This window comes from Lycium barbarum, chromosome 8 (genome assembly GCF_019175385.1).
Source record: "Lycium barbarum isolate Lr01 chromosome 8, ASM1917538v2, whole genome shotgun sequence".
Classification (NCBI taxonomy): domain Eukaryota; kingdom Viridiplantae; phylum Streptophyta; class Magnoliopsida; order Solanales; family Solanaceae; genus Lycium; species Lycium barbarum.
Genome location: NC_083344.1, coordinates 109808738 through 109831941, shown reverse-complemented (window position 1 = coordinate 109831941; position 23204 = coordinate 109808738). Strand labels below are relative to the sequence as shown.

Genomic DNA, 23204 nt, shown 5'->3' with positions numbered 1-23204 from the left:
TTTACGTCGTCCATTATATCCCCAGGGCTAACTTTCCTCTTGTGGTTCGCTATTTTCGGCTTAACAACCGATTCCCCAATAAAACAACTTGTTGCTTGCCTCTGTGAATATACCTTGTCTTTGAAAGGGCATGTATGTTCGTCATGGAAATACCTAACTCTGAACAGTTCAGATTTTCCAACACTTGACGCTCGTAATTTCCATTCACATTCAGGCGACATACATACGACTATATAGCTACAAAATAAAACATAAATCAGTATGAAGTCATTCTCAGTAACGAGCAGTTTGTAATGCATTTATTATCTCCCGCAAAGTTAGAATATGGAAAGCACATACCTTATAGCATTTGATCTCTCAGTTTTGAAATTGAATCGTTCTCGAATAGCATAATTCACCATTACAAGTTTCAATGTATCCTTATCCTTGTAAATTTGATCTACAAAAATTTCATTCTGTTCTGCGTTGGAAATAATCAATTTGTTGTCCTCCTTTAAAAATACAACAACCTTTCCACAATTTGACAGATCGAATTCATTAGAATCATACGCATCCATATCCTCCAAATTATCATCGTATCCAAGTTGAAGCACATCGTCTCTAAAAACACACTCACCAGTTGCAATCTCCTCAACATCATTATCTGTAATACTAACGCACAATGGATACATCCCCAAAACACTTTTTTCCCTCTTAAGCTCAACATACACCCTAACTCCCATATCGTTGTGTATTTCCATTGGTTGAGTATCCCCTCAACAACATATTTTATTGAGATTTTGTTTCTGCAACTATCCAGATCAAGTTGAGTTGAAATCGTAGCAACCGGTTCATCGTATTTGCAATAATCACTGAATACAACTGCATCTATTTTGCAGTTAACATAACAATTTTGATCGTTCCAAAAACCAGAATGTCGGATCAAAGCGGTTACGCTGGCCATTTATATCATTACAAATAGAGCGATACGTTGTAATCTGATCTTCCTACTGCTTTCCACTAGAACAACATATCTCCAATCAGATTGTTGAAAAATTTAATAAACGAAAGGGATTTTTTCTGTATTAGCGCAAAGCAGATTGTTGGAAAAAAAAAAGGAACTTTTGCTATATTTTGGGAAAGATAAGATGCTGATTTTGTTTTTTGAATTCAAAAAGTATTTGAATGGAGTTAATTTGATTGACAGACGTTAGCTGTAATGGAACCTCATGAGGTTTGCGTGAATCATGAAACCATTAATACAAATCACCATTTAATTTGGAAAAGATTCTTATTGCCATAAATATAGCCGTTTTTTACTGAACAACCGATCTATATATCAATGTATTTCACTATATTTCAGCCAGCCGAGATTCATCTGAAATATATCAAAAACCAGCTACGAAAAGTAAATATTCAACTTATAGCTATAACTTGTTAGAGGCTACTAAAAGGTAGCTATTTGTGTAAGTTTTACTTTAAACAAAACCAATACCCTGCAGCATGTCACATAACACAACAGGTACTAATAAATTACACGGTGTAACTGGTCCTCAGAGCAACATCATTGACTCCTAAATGCTGGAGAACCTTTGTTCTGGGAACTCATTGATTGTTGAGCTGAAAGGAGATGCACAAAGAGGGAAAGCTCGCGGGCCAACATATTGCACCAAGGGAATTGCACAAGAGACTCTAAAGCCGGTTCCTTCCTATCAATTAGATGCATCACGGCTGTAATACTGATCCAGGGTCTTTGCTGGGATACGATGCAGAAGCTCACGAGGGAAGATGCGAAGGAGAGTCCAAGCTAAATCAAGCGACTGGAATATATTGCGGGTGTCATAAGCTCCTTGAGAGACAAACTTCCTCTCGAATTTGTCAAGGAACTCTAAGTAAAGCTGTTTTAACCAAAAAGGAGTCTCTAGTCATCTCATCATTGAATTATTGATAACCAAGGCAAAACACAGCTCAAAATTAATTAAAGAAAAGGAATTTTCTCAAGCAACATACCAAGTCCTCAGAAGAAAGTGCTTCTTCTCCAACCACAGCTTTCATTGCCTGGACATCCTTTCCAATGGCATAATTTGCATACAACTAATCAATGCAAAAGGGAAATATAAGCAACACTAACAGAGGTAAAAGAATCAACTCTCTTGAAGGTAAGAAGATTAATCGAGCAACGAAATACATTTTTTACCAAAAATTAACTTACCTGGTTGGATACATCAGAATGATCCCTCCTAGTCATACCCTCACCAATGGCACTCTGCAGAGGAATTTAAAGGGTTAATGGGAAAATCACATGTAAGGCTTCTCCAGTTTTTGTTAAAATGATATGACAGAATAGAAAGTAAACACGTCCATGTGCTCACCTTCATCAGCCGAGATAAGGACGGAAGTACGTTGATTGGAGGATATATCTGTTACAATTCAGGACAGAAACAATCTTTTGAGTCATTTCTGTTCAAATCCAAATGCTATCCATGAAGTAAAGGCATTCAATAATGGCAATCTTCTGTAGTATTCTGAATAGGCAATTACCCAAATTAAAGAAAAACTTGACTCAGCAAGTAATGCAAGTGTTTACAGTAACAGGGTATTTAGTAATTTTTGCATGTGTTGGATACACTTGTCTGCTATTAAATGGAAGCAGTACAAACTACGGATTGTCTACTGCATAGTTAAAAGTCTTTCTATTTAACAAGAAGGCATAATACATGAACAGGCCCTCAAACCTGGCCTCAGCTGGCAAGTACGCCCTCCAACTTTGGGTGTTCACAAGTAGGCACCTCAACTTGTATAAAGTTGAACATGTAAACACAAATGCTGACGTGACACATAAATTTTTGACTTGTACTTTATACAAATTGAGGTGTCTAGATGGTCATTTTGTAAGTTAGAGTGTTTAACTGATATAGTGGAGACAAGTTGAGATGCCTGCACACCCAAAGTTGGAGGGCATACTTGTCAGCTGAGGCCAAGTTTGAGGCTCTGTTTATGTATTATGCCTAACAAGAATGACCTTAATTTCCCACGTACAACTGTACATGTTTTTGCTTTTCCTGGTAAGTCCTTTTCACTTCATGGAATTAGCAAATATACTAAAAATTAAGCTAGAAACCAATTTACATGTCATTTGACTGAAGCTGATTTCTACAAAAATCGGGAGAACACATAATTACCTCCCTAAAGTAGTCCCTGCTTTTTCAAGGAGACACTGAAACTTTGCGGGATACCTAAACTAGTTTCAACTAGTATTAATACCACCTTTTCGAGCCACATGGCACTCGTGTTCAGCACGCAAGGAGAGTGCGTCCAAATCAATGAATTTTCGCAACGTGGTATTCCTTTTATTTTATTAAAAATGTTGACCTACTATTTAAATTTTCATTTATTTTAAAAGAGGTTCTATGGAGATGCTTGGAGGCTAGAGGTGTACCTGTGGCGTACATTAGGGAGATCAAGGACATGTATGATGGGGTCAAGACCAGGGTAAGGACTATGGGAGGAGACTCACAGCACTTTCCAGTGGTGATGGGGTTGCACCAGGGATCAGCTCTTAGCCCATTTTTATTTTCCTTGGTGATGGATGGATTGACGCGGCAAATTCAAGGTGAGGTGCCATGGTGTATGTTATTTGCGGATGACATAGTCCTAATTGACGAGTCTCGTAGCGGAGTTAACGCTAAGCTGAAGGTTTGGAGACAAACTCTGGAGTCTAAAGGGTTCAAGTTGAGTAGGACCAAGACAAAGTACTTGAAGTGCAAGTTCAGTGACATAGTGCATGAGGCTGACGTGAAGTGAAGCTTGGCACCCAGGTCATACAGAAGAAAGATAGTTTCAAGTATCTTGGGTCTATTATACAAAGAATGGGGAGATTGAGGATGACGTCACACACCGTATTGGTGTAGGGTGGATGAAATGAAGGCTTACCTCCAGAGTGTTGTGTGACAAAAAGGTGGCACCAAAACTTAAAGGCAAGTTCTACAAAGTGGTGATTAGACCAACTATGTTGTATGGGGCGGAGTGTTGGCCAGTCAAGAAATCTCATATTCAGAAGATAAAAGTGGCGGAAATGAGAATACTGCGATGGATGTGTGGGCACACTAGGAGCGATAGGATTAGGAATGAAGTCATCCGAGACAAGGTTGGAGTAGCCTCAGTGGAAGACAAGATGCGGGAAGCAAGACTGAGATGGTTTGGGCATGTGATGCGGAGAGATGCAAATGCCCCAGTGCGGAGGTGCGAGAGGTTGGCTAGCGATGGCTTCAGAAGAGGTAAAGGTAGGCCGAAGAAGTATTGGGGAGACGTGATTAGACAGGATATGGCGCATTTCCTGCTTACCGAGGACATGACCTTAGATAAGAGGGTATGGAGGACTCATATTAGGGTAGAAGGCTAGTAGGTAGTCACGTTTATCCTTTCTTACGAGTAGTTATATTGCTCTATAGTTTCTTGTCTCTTGATTTCTGCAAGTATCTGTTGGTTTATAATGGCTTATTTACTTTCATTGTTTTCATTTTCATAATTGCTTTGATTTGTTTGCCCGTATCTGACCTTTCCTATGCTTTTTCTTGAGCCGAGGGTCTTCCGAAAACAGCCTCCCTACCATAGGTAGGGATAAGCTCTGCGTACACTCTACCCTCCCCAGACCCCACGTTGTGGCATTCACTGGGTATGTTGTTTGTTTTTATTAAGAATGTTGACCTACTATTTAAATTTTCGTTATACATTTTTCATTGTTTTGCTTTTCTCTTCATCTTTTTTCTTCTTCCCCTACCCTTTACTCATCCTTCCCTACCTAATATCATCATTTTGACCAAGAAGCCCACCAGTCATAACCTCTTTTCTCTGCTCACCATAACCACTCCTTAAGACCCATCGGAAATCACTACCCTCTACCTCCTCTCTCAATATGGATCAGAAAATACTCATTGGAGAGACCAGACACTACCAGCAAACTCACTGGGAAACAATGACTTTCACCACTGTCATAACCTCCATAAACCACCATAACTTCTACTTCTGGAACCCCCCCCCCCCCCCTCTTATTTTTAGGAATCACACCATCTTCGTTTTTCTCAACCGTCCATCTCCCAGTAGTGATCCTCACCCCCAAAAGAAACCATTTTCTTTTCTCTATCTTCCTCTACCACATAATGCCCGTCCCGCCACTACCAAACCAGAAAATCACCGGTCATGGCGACCTCTCCACCGCCATGGCAAATCACCGGTCATGGCGACCTCTCCACCGCCATGGCTGACCACCTTCACAAAACCTTCAACCACCAACCGACAAAAACTCCATAACCAAGGCCCGGGGAAATTCATCACCTCAACTGTCCCCCCTCTCTTAGAAATAAACCATCCAATACACCCATTGGTTTGAAGCCACTGTCAGCCATTTGGATGGGGGTGGTTGGTCAAGGATGACAATTAAGCCTATATTTGGTGAAGCTGATGATTTTCATGGACAAAATAAAACTAAAATGTAGAAAGTGTATTGCTTGGCCGTATGAAGTTAGCACTACGCAAGTGTAGTAGCTCTCTTTAGTTACTATGGGTCATTTCTTGACATTCATTTCAGTTACCAAAATCCAAATAGAAAGTAACTTAGATGTTCTAAATACTAGCAACATGCAGTTGAGGAAAGGTGTAGGCGATGAGTGAATGCAAAATAGAGAAGTATTATATCTTACATTAGAGCATAAGTTACACTAATAATAATAAGCACATAACTAAAGAGGAAGAAAAGACATTGGTTCAAATTCCTGCCTATGGGAAAGAGGAAAAGGAAGGGATTTTGATAACATTCTATGCTGATGTACTAATTAGTTAGCCATTTTTCTGAAGCTTTGCTTGGGATCGAGAAGAGCAGAGAAGGATGGAAAAGTACAAATGTGAAATGTTCCATGTCTTTAAGCAACAGAACAAGCAATCATTTGCTAAAGCAGCAAAAACAAGAAAGAGTCATCAATTCTTTTTTTGATGATTGAGAAATCCCTATTAGGCCAACCTTTAGGACCAACCACAGCCTGCGAAACTCAGGGATAATCGGCCCGCCTCCCGACACTTCTCCAGTTAAATACCAGGCTCATCGATTTTTCTTTCCCTTTCTTTTCTATTTCCCCACTATTACATTTCCCATCCTTTCCTACCCTTAGTTTCTGAGAATAGGGTAAAAATCTAATCAGGTTTACAAGATTGATTCAGATAATCTAAAGTTAATTTCTACAAATAATCTAGAGTTACACGAAGTTTAGGATTTAGTTTCAAACCCGTGGAATTTTAAAAATGGTAATGAAGCTTGACATTTTGATTATTCAGCTTCAGCCCGGAGCTTACCATTTAAGGGGAAGCACGCTCCCGCAAATGATGATGTCTCGATTCCCATTAGTCAACTAATTATGTAGGTAAGATAGAAGCTTATCCCTAAAAGAGTTGTCTACTTTGTATAGTATCATAAACCATTCTTTCCTATTGTCAACAACAGTAAAAGATTATTTCTTTTTATAAAGAATCAACAACAGTAAAAGATTTAAAAAGTGTGCATATATGAGTACTCAGCCCTAAAAAGCGTCTCTAGTTAAAAAAAGCTTAGATTACCCACGTTAGTTAGATCAATTGCTCATTTACTGGTAAGATCTATGACATTCAGAAACTCTGCCCATTTACGAGTGTATATATGAGTGCTCAGCCTTGGAGCTATACAATACCTGTCGATTATGAAGTTGTCGGTCTATATATATTTGTCCTTCAGTGATGTAACCTGTAAGATCTGGAGTTGGATGCGTAATATCTGTTCAAACAACAGAAACTAGGGATTTGTTAACAAATACAACTGACCAATCAGAAGCAGAAGAAAAAGCCAGAAATTATTGTTTGACTGTAAGTTACCATCATTTGGCATCGTTAGAATTGGAATTTGCGTGATGGAGCCCGACCGTCCCTCAATACGCCCAGCTCGTTCATAGATTGTTGCCAAATCAGTATACATATAACCAGGATATCCACGTCTTCCAGGCACTTCTTCTCGGGCAGCAGATACCTGTGGGAGGATGAGAATTATGGTCTCAGTAGTCAAAAAAAAAAACTCAGAAAATCTGATAACACCACATAACTGAGATGTACTATTATTAAGTTCTAAGAAAAGATACATAATAAACACAATCCCGAGTAGATAAAGTTGAAAGGTTATGAGGTACACTTCAAAACAATACCTCACGCAGAGCATCAGCATATGAACTCATATCAGTTAAAATGACAAGCACATGCTTCCCACATTCGTATGCTAGATATTCTGCAGTTGTCAGAGCAATCCTGGGAGTAATGATGCGTTCTATTGTAGGGTCATTTGCCTACGAGAAGTAACCATCGGAGATCAGATTGAGCTTCAACTTAAAGAAAGTGTTATTATTTCACAGAACCAAATATATGTTAGTTCGAGTTAAATCCAAGCATTACCAGGTTTAAGAAAAGCGTCACTCTCTCCATGGATCCATTTTCCTCAAAATCGCGTTTGAAAAATTGTGCGGTTTCCATGTTGACTCCCATAGCTGCAAAGACTATGGCAAAATTGTCCTCTCCACTCTCCTGGGACACCAAGGAAGAAAAGTGAGAATTATGTCAGTGTGAATCCAACTCAATCACCAAAACATGGAGAAAAAAATGCGCCACTCAAGCTATTCATGGATATGCTTGAAGAAGGACCTAACACTCTGTTGTAACAGCTTGCTGAAAACTCTGCTCAGTTTAACCCTTTTAAAGATATAGTAAATGAATTTCACAAGGGAAAAAAAAAAAAAGCAGACTCAAATTTAGTTCTTCCTCATCTTGGATGTAATGTTGTGAAGTCCACTTCAATGAAGTAATCAAAGGCTATCATGTTATATGACAACAATAAAATTCTTAAAAAAGACATCAAAACGCGCATTTGGGTTTTAGAAAGACAGCCGAATGATTCAATGGCCGTTTCAAGCAATGTGGCCTACTTCCTGTTATCAGCATATTTGGACATTTGAAATATATAATTCCTACGTTCCATTTCTAAAGCCAGTATTTGACTGGGTACTGAGTTTAGTACTTTAACTTGACTTAGTTACTATATTAGTGATAGTGGAGAAAATATTAAAATAAAGTTGAAAAATTAGTTTGAAAGAGAAACATCATCAAAATAAAACATTTAATAATTTAATGGACTTGAAGAATGGTGGAAGGTGTATAGGAATGGAATGGTGTCAAGCAGTGTTTTAAGAGGAGGGGCTGCTAGGCGAGACATTTTACGCAGCACGGAGCGAGGCGTAAGTCCCGAGACACGGGGCGTAAGTCTCATGTATCTTCAATTTATAATTTTAATTTGTTACTCAAAAAATAAGCAAAAGTGATATTTTCATTAAAATTATGCAAATAAATTCAAATAAATCACCAATAATATATTAAAAATTATATAATTATTATTTGAGAAAGGTAATAGCACAAAAAATGATAACAGCCTAGATAATCTTTAAAATGAAATCATCATCCACATCCACTTCATCATCGATCGCCACATCTACTAGTCATTCCCACCCTCAACTGATACTTGCACTGATTTTTGTTTATATATTTCAAAAAAAGGAGAAGGGTAAATAGTGTAAGAGCAATAACAAAAAATGGATAAAGTTGCCTCAGCAACATAGTGCAATATCGAATCTCTATCTAATCAATTTCAGGCATAATCATCTAAGAAAAAACTATTTATTGCAGTGTTATTTTATATAAGAGTTGCTTTTTTTATTTATATATTTTAGGAAAATCACTACAACGTGATAGCATAAGTATAAATATCATTATACCAATAATAAAAATCATGATCTATAGCAAAAATATTTTTAAAACAACAAAAAAACAAATTTAACGTTCGGGGTGAACGCTTTTATGCCCGGGGCTTACGCTTTTGCGCCCAGGGTTTATGCCCCAAATTCTAGGGCGTAAGTCCTATGGATCTATGCCTTTCATTTGCGCCCCGGAACGTTTTTAAAACAACAAAAACAAATTTAATGTTCGGGGTGAACGCTTTTATGTCCGGGGCTTACGCTTTTGCGCCCGGGGCTTATGCCCCAAATTCTAGGGCGTAAGTCCTATGGATCTATGCCTTTATTTGCGCCCCGGAGCATTTTTCGTCCACCCCGCTACGGAACTCGCCCTGGGACCCACCCCCATAACGCCTTCGAAAACACTGGTGTCAAGTGGCCCAAAATGGAAAAGAGCCATATAAATTGAGACGGATGGAGTACGTACAAGAAACTACTACTAACCTTGAGAAGATTTTCAGATTTCTCCAACCTCTTCACTAAACCAGCTTGTCGGCAAATCTGGGCCGCGATTTCATTATGAGGAAGACCAGCAGCAGAGAAAAGAGGAATTTTCTGCCCTCTAGCAATAGAATTCATGACGTCAACTGTTGAAATTCCTGTCTGTATCATCTCTTCCGGGTATGTTCTCTCACTGGGGTTGATAGAACTCCCTAAAATTGACATATTACATGTAGCAGGATATTAGTCGAGAAATCTCGTGAGAACCAAAGCTGAACTTGCTAGAACTAAGTACTTGCCAGAAATATCCCTGTAAGCCTCGGGTAAAATAGGAGGACCATTGTCAATTGGCTTTCCAGAACCATTAAAGATGCGTCCAAGCATATCCAGTGAGACAGGTGTCTTCAAAACCTGCAAAGGTAAGGTATGCTCTTAGAAAGTAATGAAAATGATAAACCAGTAGAAGCATAAAATATATCTCCTCTACAACAACAACAACAACAACCCAGTGAAATCCCACATCGTGGGGTCTGGGGAGGGTAGAGTGTACGCAGACCTTACTCCTACCAAGGTAGGACGGTGTTTCCGAAAGACCCTCGGCTCAATAAAAGCATAAAAAGAAGTCAGATAAGGTTAAGAGAGTCAAAGCGATATGAAATGAAATAATGCAAGCGACACAGATAACACAGGATAATCAAAGCACGGGAAATAACAGATAATAGCAGAAATCTGAGCAGAAGAAATTATATTGCGATAATGCGACTACTAATAAGAACGGAAAACGAGACTATCTACTAGCATTCTACCCTAATTTGGGTCCTCCAAACCCTCCTATCTAAGGTCATGTCCTCGGTAAGCTGTAGTTGCGCCATGTCGTGTCTAATTACCTCTCCCCAATACTTCTTCGGTCTACCCCTACCTCGTCTGAAACCATCCATTGCCAACCTCTCACACCTCCGCACTGGGGCATCTGTGTCTCTCCTCTTCACATGCCCAAACCATCTCAATCTTGCTTCTCGCATCTTATCTTCCACCGAGGCCACCCCCACCTTATCACGAATATGCTCATTCCTAATCCTCTAATAAAAAGAAATTGATAACACCCTATATGAATAATATCTTCATTGCAGAATCCATCCATTTCTTACTTTTCTCCCTCATTGAGAAAACATAAAGTTATTGCTACATGTTAACTTCAAGTTTATTGTTCATGACAAGACTTTTGCATGCCATATACAACACTTTGAATGCAAGAGAGAAGATTAAAAGGCTTAACAAAGGGAGACAGCATGTTGTTGCAGACCAATGTTTCTCAATGGACCTTGAAAAGAATTCATCAAAATAGAGCGCACCTTCTACAAGTGATTATGGAACAGAAGTCATGAGAAAATCTGAGTTATAATGTACCTCCCCAGTAAACTGCACAGTTGTGTATTTGTTGTCAATTCCAGATGTTCCTTCAAAAACCTGGTAAAAAAAAAAAAAAAAAAGAGGAAACGAGCATGTTATAGCAGATTCAATTTATTCTAGAAGAATTGTTGGAAGGTAGAAACTAAAAATAGATGAAATATTTGTCAGAAGTCAAATCTAGCCATAAGTGATCCTAAAGAATAATAGACCTGAACAACAGCTTTTTCTCCATCAACTTCCAAAACTTGTCCACGTCGGGTTGTTCCATCTCCCAAACGAATATTAACAATCTCCTGATACTTAGGTCCCTGACAAGAGAAACACATGTACACGTAATTCCAGCTTCATTTACACAAAAACTAAAATAAACTACATTAAGTCTTTAAAAAACAAAAGCAAAGTGAACAATGATTACCTTAACTTTGTCGAGGATAACCAGTGGTCCAGCAACACCTGAGACAGTCCTATATTCTGCAATTTCCGCAACATTAGAAGTCACCATCAGTCTTCTAAATGAAAATTTTTAATCAAATTTCTGAGTTTAGACTCAATATTACAAAATAATATTGAAACCAGAAAATATGGAATTTATTATTGATGATCTCCCAGAATCTAATTGCATATTCTCATTCTAGCATATAAACAGAAGGTACATCACAGTCTTTTCATGGTTTATACTAGTATTTACCAACAAAATCCACAAACTACTAAAATCAAGAAAAAGAAAATCCTCTCATAATTACTCAAAAGGAAATCCGAAGGGGCTTAAAACTACAGTTCTCTCCCAACTTGAAAAACTCTATCAGAAAACTAGAACCATGAAGGCATTCAGCTCATTAGCCCTATATAGTATGTTTAACTTAGCTCTTGTTTATGTCATTACAAATTATATATAGACTCCAAAAAACATAAGGCACTAAAAAGAAGAGAAGCACACGAACTTACCCATTCCAACCTCCAGGGTTCCTTCCTCCATGTCAATATTGTTTTGTTCCACACCCATACTTAACCTGAATAACAAAGCAAAAAAGAAGATGAACAATAACACACCAATAATTAATCATCACCCATACCTCAATACCAAACTAGGATAAGAATAGGGGTAAATGTCTACGGCTAGCATAAAAATAGAACTCCCTCTGTTTCAATTTGTTAGCAATCTTTACTTATCCCCACATTGTGGGATTTCACTGGGTATGTTATTGTTGTAGCAATCTTTGCTTATCAATGGTCAATTTGACTAACTTTCAGAGTTATATCGGGCTAGACTATCTCATATTTATTTTTGTTAACTATGGCGTCTGGGCCAGCTTGCACGCACCTCGACTAAATCCACGGGATACCTGCCACTTCCCACCAAGGCTAAGACAGCTAGGAAGAATCACCTAGTGTTTTTTGTCTCTGCTAGGATTTGAACTTGAGACCTCATGGTTCTCAACCCACTTCATTGACCACTCGGCCACACCCTTGGGTGCTATACTATCTCATATTTTTACATTTCAAATATTCAAAAAATACTAAAACTCGCAATTCAATCAACCAACTATGCCTTAATCTCAGACTAGGAAAAACATTACTTCCAAATTTCTAAAAAGTCATACTATTATCACCAATAAATAGTACTCCCTCTGTCCCAATTTATGTGATACTTTTCGCTTTTCGAGAGTCAACTTTCAAGCTAAATTGAATTAGATTAACTCAATATTTTAAAATCAAAAGTTGTATATTTGAAAACTACATGAAAAGTAATACATAAGTTTGCAACTTTTCTCATATCAATTTGATGAAAAAATACAATCAGTTTGAATCTCGAGAAGCGAAAAGTATCACAAAAATTGGGACAGATGGAGTAGTAAAAAAATACTTCACCCTTGATCAACATATGAATTACATCAAATCAATAACAACAAGCATAAAAAATACAAAGCCAGGCATAAATACTCGACAATTAATTAAAGGACAAAATGGTTAGAAACAAAAGATAATAAAGAGGAATTACGGGGGCATACAAGTAAACTCAGCGAAAGGCGGGGTTGAAAAGCGGTAAATAAATAGAAAGATGAAGATATGATTGGATTGGGAAAATGGATCTGTAAAAAGGAGCTTACCTTTTGTTCTGAAATCCACACTTATCAAGAGGATTGAGGGAGAAGTAGAAAGAATAAAAACAAGAATCAACGTGATGCAGAGCATTGAGAGAGAACCAAGGGGGTGGGTGGGATTGAGTTACCACTTAATTATTATGATTAAATGCTATACGATGTTTTTAACTTTAATTTTACATGCTAAATTTTTTTTTTTTATTTTGTTTAATTTGGCATAAAAATCAAGGTAGATATGTATTTATTAGGGGTGTCAAACGAAAACCGACCATTGCACCAAACAGACAAATGAATTAAACCAAAAAAAGAAACCCGACTAATGATTCGGACTTATTTTAGTTAAAGAAAGGATAGTTTAATTGTCACGACTAGTCCTAAATATAAAAATCAAATCAAACCGATAATAATCAAACTGACAATTTTTATTTTATTTGATTTGGTTTGATTTTAGACATTTGAAAACTCATTAAATTAGTTTAATTAAGATTTTAATCAATAATCGCCTCAAATCGAACCATCAACACCGCTCTCAATTGTCTATTCAAAGAAATGGGGACGTTAACTGATTGCAGGAGCGGAACCCACACGATGAGACCCGCACATTTTTTATTCTTCCAAAATACAAAAATATCAAATCCAAACAGCAGTGCTGGGTTGAACTATCCTCAAAAATAAGGTGTATAATCAAGATTAACAGGTAATCCATTCGAGAAATATGAATTTTATTAGCTCCCAAGTGGCATCTGGTCAGATTTTTTAAATTACTTTGAGAGATTTTCAATATATTAATATACATATTTTTCAACTATACTTGGATTATTATTGGAATGTTGCATGTGCTTGCATTTTCGTCTAAACAAAGACAAAATTTGCAACATCTCACTTCATAAATCTTTTAATCTAGCCACCATATGATTTGTCCGGTATGCTATCATTTAAGGATAGATAACACAAAATTAGAATGTCGTACCGACCAACAAAATGTGCAAGTAATAAACCACTTGAAACAAAGATCAGAATTGACATTTGGAATTACATTTACTGTTTCTGATATGAGGAAATAAAGGATAGTATATTTGGAAGAAAGAATACTTGAAACGAAAAGGATCGTGCATAATAAGACGAGAAAAGAAACTTCTTACATGCAGACAAGAAAATATATGTAACATGTCTTAAATCTCTTACAGCAATGTGATAGGGAGCTGTTTGGTCATACCTTAATCAGCTTCCTGTCACCTTATAGCTTAACATGACTGTGAGTAGATCAACTATGGGCAAGAATCAAGATTTAAACTTTAAGAAGAATTGCTCGTTCAAAAATTATTTGTGCAAAATTCTACGTATGTCACTAGCCCTCAAGGCTCCACCACCCCCCACTGAGTGTAATACTGCAGGGAAAAATAATGCCCCATAGAAGAAGGATGGTAAAAGGCAGCACGATGCACTAAGCTCCCGTTGTCTGCGGGCTCCAGGGAAGGGCTGGATCACAAGGATCTATAGTATGCTGCGAAGAAGAATGGTAATAATAATTAATTAAATTCAAATTCACATAATGTCCTTGCTATCTTGAAATCCTTATGGCTCGTTTGGTACGAGGGATAAGGATAAATAATCCCGGGATTATATTTGAGATGAGTTTATCTCACATTTGGTTGGGATAAAATCACGGTATAACTAATCTCGAGATTGTAGTGTTATTTCATTCATGTAGAAGGGTGGAATAACTAATCCTGGTATAACGACCCCTTAAAGTTTAACTATCGTCATATGAGGGAAAAATCATAAGGAAAACTTAGTTGGTACGTACAGCTACCACAAAATATGTAGTTTCATCCTCTTATTGTGCTCAATTATTGTGGATTAAGCAACAACTTAAAGGCAATGGCATGATGTTGATTGTGTTGTTGATTGTATACTCATTTTCTGCGACAATACAAGTGTCATACATAGTTTCCAGTAATATCCATAATGAACAGTCAGCATAATTTTAGAAAATTAACAGTCACTAATCAAACAGTAACAACAATTTATTTTATTTTTGGATCCTAGTTTTCTACTCCCATCCAGGGTTCCAGTTCCTACCCCATGCAGAAGAAGAAAAAAAAGCTTAGATGTAGACCATTTTACAGTTGGGAACAGTTGTAAGGGATTTGGATACAGTAAGAGCTAGACTGTTACCGAATTAGGTCCCAAACCATCAAAGCCACAATTCGTCGTTTACCTTTTATTTTCTCAAATCATTTGGCATTCAGGACCCATTGGCCATTGCCAAGTAATTCGCGTCGCATACTTAATTTGGCGTAATTTATTTGACCATAATTTCGTATTGTTATTCATCCTTCAACACCTTTTTTTTTTTTTTTGGTATCAGATCAGTGTAGGGTACAAATGGTATTATACTATATACAACTAAGGTGACAAATTAAACAAGAAATCAAATGTGGAGCTTCAAAGAGCAAGCTTCCACAATTTATACGGCAATACATGCAAAAGGAACTTAAACAAAATGTTTGAAATTGAACTAGAAGCTGTCTGGATGGCTTCACCATGATTAATGCACAAATCTTCAACAGATGGCATCTTACTGCAACCCAAACAACCCCGTGTTGAACGCCAAAAGGCAACCGAGTTTAACTGGCAACCGAGTTTAACTTCTATATACTTGCTGACAATTTAAAAGAATTAGATCACGTAAAGATAAATACAAATAGTGATCCTTAAACAGTGAGACTAGTAACCTGGAAAATAAGGCACATTACTTGCTACACTAAAAAGAATTTACCCGATCTACAAGTTAAATGCAAATCTAAAACCAACCCATCATTCCAGCTGACACTTTGCATTCATCAATCTAGCAGCAGTCAGAAATAGACCGTTAAAGAATAATTAAGGCATAAAAACATTTACAGCGGCCAGGTCACATAATAATTTACAAAATCCAAATAAACGAGTAGAGGAAGCCTAAGGAATTACGCCACATAATTGTGTAGATCTCTTTTTTCAAGTCCCTCGAGCATAGGAACTAAATCTGTATTAATCTCAGTTAAACTAAAGGTGTACATTAAAACAAACAAAAATGTAGGCCTGCTGTTATCATCTTTTCAGAAGCTACCTGGTATTCACAAGCAATTAGTACCAACATCATTTGGAAGAGCTTCATTGATCGAGGCACCACGTTAGGTTGGAGCAAGTGTGTTTCGAGGCAGACTTATGCCGCCACCTTTTACAGACAGGTTAGGCGCCTTCACAGAGCTAGCCCTGCTCACGAGATCCGAGTCGAGGAATGTTACCACAACGGAGATGTCATCGTGGAAATGTCGACGTACTCCACGGTCGATTTTTTTCAAGTCTGAGTACCTCATCTCCCTCTTCTTTGCTGCTTCTTGTAATGCAGTTTTTACTAGTCTTTTGGCGATCCCCTGTCAAATGGCAAAGAAGAGTTTTTAAGTTTGGTCAACTTTTTTTCTTCTGTAATTGAGATATATTGCTTTGTATTACATCTAATTAGAACAAACAAATTAATAGTACCAGTTTCAAAAAAATTAGAACAAACAAAGTCAGAATTCTCCTCTTTTATTTCCGAACAGTCAAAACGGAAAAAGAGGAGAGTATATAATATCCGACTTCCCTTGCAGTTAAGAAATTTAAGGGAAGAGAGCTGATGAAAGCATGTTTGGCCAAGCTTCTGCGAAACCAAAAATGCCTATTTTTCTTAAAAAGTGCTAATTTTAGAGAGTTGAGGCATTTGGCCAAGCTTCTAGGAACGAAATAAGTGTGTTTGAGTAGCAGCAGAAGTTATTTTTCAGCCCTAGGCAATTTTAGAACCTTGACCAAGCACAAATTACTACTCTAATATTGACAGAAGTGTTTTTGAAATTGATTAGCCAAACACAAACTGTTATTCTCCAAAAGTACTTTTTCCTTAAAGCCACTTCTTACATAAAGCACTTTTCAAAATATGCAGTTAGTGGAAGCTTGGCCAAGAGGTTTATAGGACAAAAATAGGAGGTCAACCATCAAAGAGCCAAGCAATGATGATTCACTTGTAAGAGAGATTTACACCTATGCCTTTAATGATTATATAATGTTACTATAGGACTTTTACTGATTTCAGGAATCCTGAAATTTTAATGAAAAAGTGCTTCCTTATAGGTAGAATCACGGAAAAAACTAAGACAATGGCAAAAGCATGTATCAAGGGGATCTCTTACATTGCGTGGGTGTTTTTGTACAATGTCAACAGCTTCTTGGTTACTTAGGTGCTCCCAGAGACCATCCGAGGCAAATATAACAAACTGATCCTGAGGTTGCACCTGGTGCACCAAAATATCTGGATCTGAACTCAATATGGGCCTTGTAAACGGTTCACGCAGACGAAACTTAGCATACAACGGTTCCCTGTTGAATTCAGCTTTCTTTAAGTACACATCACCAATGGATCTTGAAATCTGCAAGATGGAGTATATAAATCAGCTAAGACAGCAGATTAGCCATGCTTTTTTTTTTTTGAGAAGGTAACAGTAGATTAGCCATGCTTTTAACGTAACTGAACTCCCTAAAAGTATGCTCCTCCATTAGTGGCAAAGGAGCTATGTTTCCAAAAGATTGAAACTGAACATCAGCCCATCATAAGTATATGGAATGCGTCATGCGAACTAAATTAATTTAGTGTTGTCCCAAAACAAATGCAGAGGTCATACAGAAGTTCTGTTGTAACACTCAAAAGGAGAAAACCATTACCATGCAGGTCTTTCGAAGGGCTGCTGAGAATGTTTAACAAATTGCTAAACAAAACATCGCCTCTTTAAGAAATTGAACCTTCATATTTCCATTCTGATGATCTTAATAATAGGATGACATTCACGAAAGGAGAGCATTATCATTAATTACACATTTATGTGATACATAGTTTGGACATAAAGACTACCACAGTTCATATCAAGGGAAGTATATCACTTTCCACACAAGTGGGTGCATTTTTTTAAATTAAGAGGATGCATTATTAACGGTAGTATATAACAAAAAGCCAAAAACTAAGAAGAGTAACAAGTGTGCAGGAACAGTTCAAACATTGGACAAGAATTATCATCATATGCATCTCCTAGATAGAGGGAATCATAATAAAACATCGGATTAGATACCCCTATACATGAGAAACACAAGACACGGGACTTAACAAACCCAATTTTGTACTTGCACTTCCGTTATCAGGGACACACTAGGGCCAAAAACACAGCTGAAATTTGAAAACGAAAAAAAAAAAAAAAAAAAAGCACAGCATGCCGCAAATACTAGAACAAAGAAAGGAGAAGCATGACCTTCAGAGCATACTTATGTATATTGGTTCTTGAATACTCAGTTGCTAGCAGAAATTAGAGCTTTAAATATAAAAAGCCGGAAGAGCAAACAAAGATTCTCCAATCGAAGGAAGACAAGATCTTCAACTTTGAAATGCTATTCAGGTGGGGTAACAACTTTAAATACCATTTCATCAATACAGTAGGCGACAACAAAGGCTAGTATTGTTACTACAAGTAATAATAATGTCAAAAGCAAAACCATTACAAGCTTATATTGAAGTTCAAAAGAATACACAAATAGTTAAGGTGCAATAACAATATTTAAAGTCTATGATGATCCTCCTTGCTAAGAAATAGAAAGAACAATAAGTCATAAAAGTATCGACGATATGTTGAGCTGGGAAAACATAAACAGAAACAACTTAGGAATGCAAACAAGATGTTACCTGGATAAGGCCCTTCACGCGCCAGACATTGTGCTTTAAAACTACAATTTGCTTGTCATCTGGATGCAAAGACTGCATTTCCTGCCTTACAGATTCGATACTTGCATTGTGTTCTGCAGAAAGCTGAATAGAAAGAATCTCTCCAGTTGCCTTGACAAGGCTCCCCAAGACTGCTCGTGAATCGCCAAGGTTGGCAATATATAATGTCCCATTGCAGATAACTCCAACTAGGCAGCATGATCCAACAGAAGCAATCTGAGGTTTTACGGGCCATTGCCTTGTGACAACTGAGAGGAAACCTTCTTCTGTTGCTTGAAATGCCTTCCGGATCACCTCCACAGACATGGATTGCTGCTCCGACGTAAACACTGCATATTTGAATTACTTGGTTGAGTGAAAACTTAGAGGCCGCAAAATTATAAAAATATTGTCCATTGAAGTTTATATAATAACTTCACCAAAAAGAGCTACTTTGCTTTTAGAATACTCCCTCCATCCCATTTTATGTGAAGGTGTCACTATTTGGGGAGTCAAATAGGTGTTTTGTAATTTTGTTTGACTATAATTTTCTCAACTTTTTTTTTAAAATTGAATCATTAGCTATGTTAACTCTAGTACTGCTCATGTAATTTTCAAATATGTAAAGTTTATTTTTTAAAATTTGAAGAATTTATACCCGAATTCATAGTCAAAGTTAACTGTTTGACCCTCGTATTCCGAACCCCTTCACATAAATTGGGACAGAGGAGTACTCTATTTTTACTGTGACATTTTGTCTACTAACCGATAAATCCCCAAGGGTTCCGAAACTCTATGGATAATGGGCTCGCCCCTTTTCTCATCTCCACTTAATTAGTGGGTGTTTGCCTGCGGCAGGGTTGAACCCATGACGTGCGCCTAACCACACATTAAGCGTTGTGCTCTTACCACTAAGTCAAAGCACCGGGGGTTCCTTCGACGTTTGATTATTTAACTATGGTCCATAAAAGGTACTACTCTCTCCGGTTCAAAAGAGTGTCCACTTTGCCTTTATTTTTTGGTTCAAAATGAGTGTCCACTTACCAAATCAAGAAAAAATTAACCTTATTTTTTCAGATTTGCCCTTATTAAGTGTTAAGTGACCAAATCCCAACACTTATTTAATTAGGAGTAGTTTAGTCAAATTAACTATTTTTACCTAGGAGTTAGTATTTTCTTAAGGTTGTGCAAATGGCTAAGTGGACACTCTGGAAGGAGTAATACATTGCTACTCAAAATACATCTAAATCAACAATTTTAAAAGTAAGAAGATAAGATTCAGCTCCCCTCATCATGAAGCATCGAAATAGTATTGATTATTGAAGGAATTGATTCGAACGGGGTATAAAAACTTACTCTGGAGATGATGAAAGAGGTGCTCATTGATGAACCTTGAAGTCTCAGGGCCACCATGTCCATCATAAATTCCAACAAAGGTACCATATGGTCCTGAATCATGTAAGCCCAAGCACCCGGATTCGACTTGACTCTGATCTTCCAATAGATTATTAGCCTGAACTACAGCCATTGAGAACTCTCCATTAAAATGTTGCCCTGTATCCTTATACCATAACAGCCCATCTTGACGTCCACTGGCATCCGAACCTGTATGAACGTGTCGATTCGCCCTTGGCTGAAAACAGGCCCTGAAGAAGTTCATTAATACTACTAACATACCTCATCTCCTCCAATACACCATCTAAACAGGACACTAATTAAACCTTGGCTCTTCTAGTAAACCTCAACTTTGCATATGTTCCTCCTCAAAGCAAGTAATATGTGTTCTACAAATCTACAAAAACAATATCATCAACCAAATAAGCTGAAGTAAACAATAGTATTGACAAGAAAACACAATCTTGCAAGTTACAAATAAAAAACAAAATGCACATCAAGAAGAGAATAGTATTATATAATGAAGGAACAAAGTATCAAATAAGAAAATTCAACAGCAATAAAAAAACAGGAACTTTGAAAATAAGATTGGTCAAATTTCACTTTTTCAACAAAAGAACTGTATGGTCAGCCAGCTTGCATCCAGAAGGTTCAACTTTTGCTAAGAAAAAAGAATAAAGAAACAAACTTTCTTGTATACCCAAATTTCAAGAATCAAATAAATACTGTTTGAAACCAATTAAAGATAAGGCAAAACAAATTCTTGAAAAAAAAAAAAAACTAACCTTTTACAGTGGAAAATAGAAGATCTGAAAGTGAAAGAGTGGTAGATCTATGGATCCAACAAACCAAAAGGAAAACTAAAGTGGGGTTTGATTTTGATAATCTTTTTTGTTTTTTTCACACACTTATTACTATTATGGAAGGATGAAGATTATAATAAAGTGATGGAACAAAATACATAAGAGTATGAAAAGGAGTGATCAATTAGTGTTATTTGTTTTCATTGGACCAACTGAAACTTTCAAGAAAACAAACCCCATTATAAATCCAACAATGGAGAGCTTGAAGCCAGCAAAGCAATGGGCTCCACACATACCTTTGAGGATAGAAAGAGAAAATCTAGAGAGAAGAAAGTGAAACACTCCAAAAGAGTCAATGATTTTTATCTTTTTTAAATATTTTGCATCCGAACCTGTATGAACGTGTCGATTCGCCCTGGCTGAAAACAGGCCCTGAAGAAGTTCAGTAATAGCCTGTTTGGATGAGCTTATAAGTTTAAAAAATATATATATATATATTTGTAGTGTAATTTTTTTTTTTTAATTTATAAGCTGTTTTTCTGATAAGCTAAGTTAAATAGACTCAATTATGTTTTTGAGTTTATTTTAAGCATAAAATGACTTTAAGCTGACCAGTCAAACACTAAAAAAACTGAAAACAACTTATAGGTCAATCCAAACGGGCTCTAATACTACTAACATACCTCATCTCCTCCAATACACCATCTAAACAGGACACTAATTAAACCTTGGCTCTTCTAGTAAACCTCAACTTTGCATATGTTCCTCCTCAAAGCAAGTAATATGTGTTCTACAAATCTACAAAAACAATATCATCAACCAAATAAGCTGAAGTAAACAATAATATTGACAAGATTAAGTTACAAATAAAAAAACAAAATGCACATCAAGAAGAGAATACTATATAATGAAGGAACAAAGTATCAAATGAGAAAATTCAACAGCAATAAAAAAAAAAAAAAAAAAAAACAGGAACTTTGAAAATGAGATTAGTCAAATTTCACTTTTTCAACAAAAGAACTGTATGGTCAGTCAGTTTGCATCCAGAAGGTCCAACTTTTGCTAAGAAAAAAGAATAAAGAAACAAACTTTCTTATATACCCAAATTTCAAGAATCAAATAAATACCATTTGAAACCAATTAAAGATAAGGCAAAACAAGTTCTTGAAAAAAAAAAAAAAAAACTAACCTTTTACAGTGGAAAATAGAAGATCTGAAAGTGAAAGAGTGTTAGATCTATGGATCCAACAAATCAAAAGGAAAACTAAAGTGGGGTTTGATTTTGATAATCTTTTTTGTTTTTTTCACACACTTATTACTATTATGGAAGGATGAAGGTTATAATAAAGTGATGGAACAAAATACATAAGAGTATGAAAAGGAGTGATCAATTAGTGTTATTTGTTTTCATTGGACCAACTGAAACTTTCAAGAAAACAAACCCCATTATAAATCCAACAATGGAGAGCTTGAAGCCAGCAAAGCAATGGGCTCCACACATACCTTTGAGGATAGAAAGAGAAAATCTAGAGAGAAGAAAGTGAAACACTCCAAAAGAGTCAATGATTTTTATTTTATTTTAATATTTTGCAATAGTCTTTTACTTGGAATTGGAATTTCCATGAAATATCCTCATATCAAGCAAACTTGGCTGGTTATCAGAAATATATTAATAAGATCATTTATTTATCCATATAAAGTACTCCCATCATGTGTTTTTCTCTTTCTTTTTGGTGGTGGTGGAGGTGGGGTGCCTATCTTTCTCTTGATCTTCAACATATATACTTTATTATTACTCAATATCTTTGAGATACTTTTTATTTTACTTTGTATTAAAAAATAATTATTTTTATATTTTAAGAAAATTAATTTTAAAATTTTTATTTTACTTTTAATGACTTGATTTTAAAGCATTCACATAAATTGGAACAAAAAAATCTACTCGTAATTTTGTTTCACTGTCATGACAACAGGTGTATTTGATGTAACTATATGTTTACTGACTGAAAATTATAAAATCGTCTCTAAGTAAGAAAAAAGGTAACTTCAACGGGGTTGTGAAATTCGTATTTAACCCACCAATTTTTTTGTATTGTGAGCACAAACTTAAAAATTCTTCCAGTTTTACTTCAGACAATATCATGAATGTTAATTTGACCTTAATTGATATTAGTACTAACAATATATAATTAGTAAGGTGAAAATGGAAGATGTGGATCCTCAATGTAACATGAAATTAAGAAGTTTTTGTCACAACACTTTCACTAATTAAGTGGTAAATTATTGGTTATTACTAGTATAAGGTTTTGGTTTTGTTATTTCTTGAATGAGAATGTAATTTTGTGGAGGGGAGTGTCTGCTTGGTTAAGCCAATCTAAAAACGTTCTGTAACATAATCTGATTCTTAATTACTTTGAGTTAAGTTATCATAGTATTTTCTAAAAAGTCCCTCACCACG

General features: G+C 36.4%; 2 protein-coding genes across 8 annotated transcripts; both read right to left on the bottom strand.

Moving 5' to 3' along the window:
- Positions 1-1383: 1383 nt before the first annotated feature.
- LOC132606657 (V-type proton ATPase subunit B2-like) lies at positions 1384-12953 on the bottom strand. Of its 2 annotated transcripts, none has more exons than XM_060320245.1 (15): positions 12791-12953; positions 11628-11692; positions 11098-11153; positions 10892-10990; positions 10680-10739; positions 9568-9683; positions 9276-9480; positions 7444-7572; positions 7200-7337; positions 6877-7027; positions 6696-6778; positions 2352-2399; positions 2192-2245; positions 1990-2073; positions 1384-1877 (listed from the first exon to the last, which is right to left on the bottom strand). In XM_060320245.1, exons 2-15 carry the CDS (start codon positions 11683-11685, stop codon positions 1692-1694), a joined length of 1467 nt encoding a protein of 488 aa, XP_060176228.1. In that variant the 5' UTR covers positions 11686-11692; positions 12791-12953; the 3' UTR covers positions 1384-1691. The 2 variants fall into 2 exon arrangements, with proteins under 2 accessions (XP_060176228.1, XP_060176229.1); XM_060320246.1 differs by lacking the exon at positions 12791-12953 and adding an exon at positions 12692-12781.
- Positions 12954-15652: 2699 nt separating this feature from the next.
- On the bottom strand, positions 15653-22273 carry LOC132606654 (probable protein phosphatase 2C 60). Of its 6 annotated transcripts, none has more exons than XM_060320243.1 (6): positions 22250-22273; positions 21430-21544; positions 19905-20340; positions 18531-18898; positions 16996-17232; positions 15653-16203 (listed from the first exon to the last, which is right to left on the bottom strand). In XM_060320243.1, the coding sequence occupies exons 3-6, from the start codon at positions 20221-20223 to the stop codon at positions 15961-15963; spliced, it is 1167 nt and encodes a 388-aa protein (XP_060176226.1). In that variant the 5' UTR covers positions 20224-20340; positions 21430-21544; positions 22250-22273; the 3' UTR covers positions 15653-15960. The 6 variants fall into 6 exon arrangements, with proteins under 6 accessions (XP_060176226.1, XP_060176222.1, XP_060176224.1 ...); XM_060320239.1 differs by lacking the exon at positions 22250-22273 and adding an exon at positions 21936-22180; XM_060320241.1 differs by lacking the exons at positions 21430-21544; positions 22250-22273 and adding an exon at positions 21139-21205.
- Positions 22274-23204: the final 931 nt, after the last annotated feature.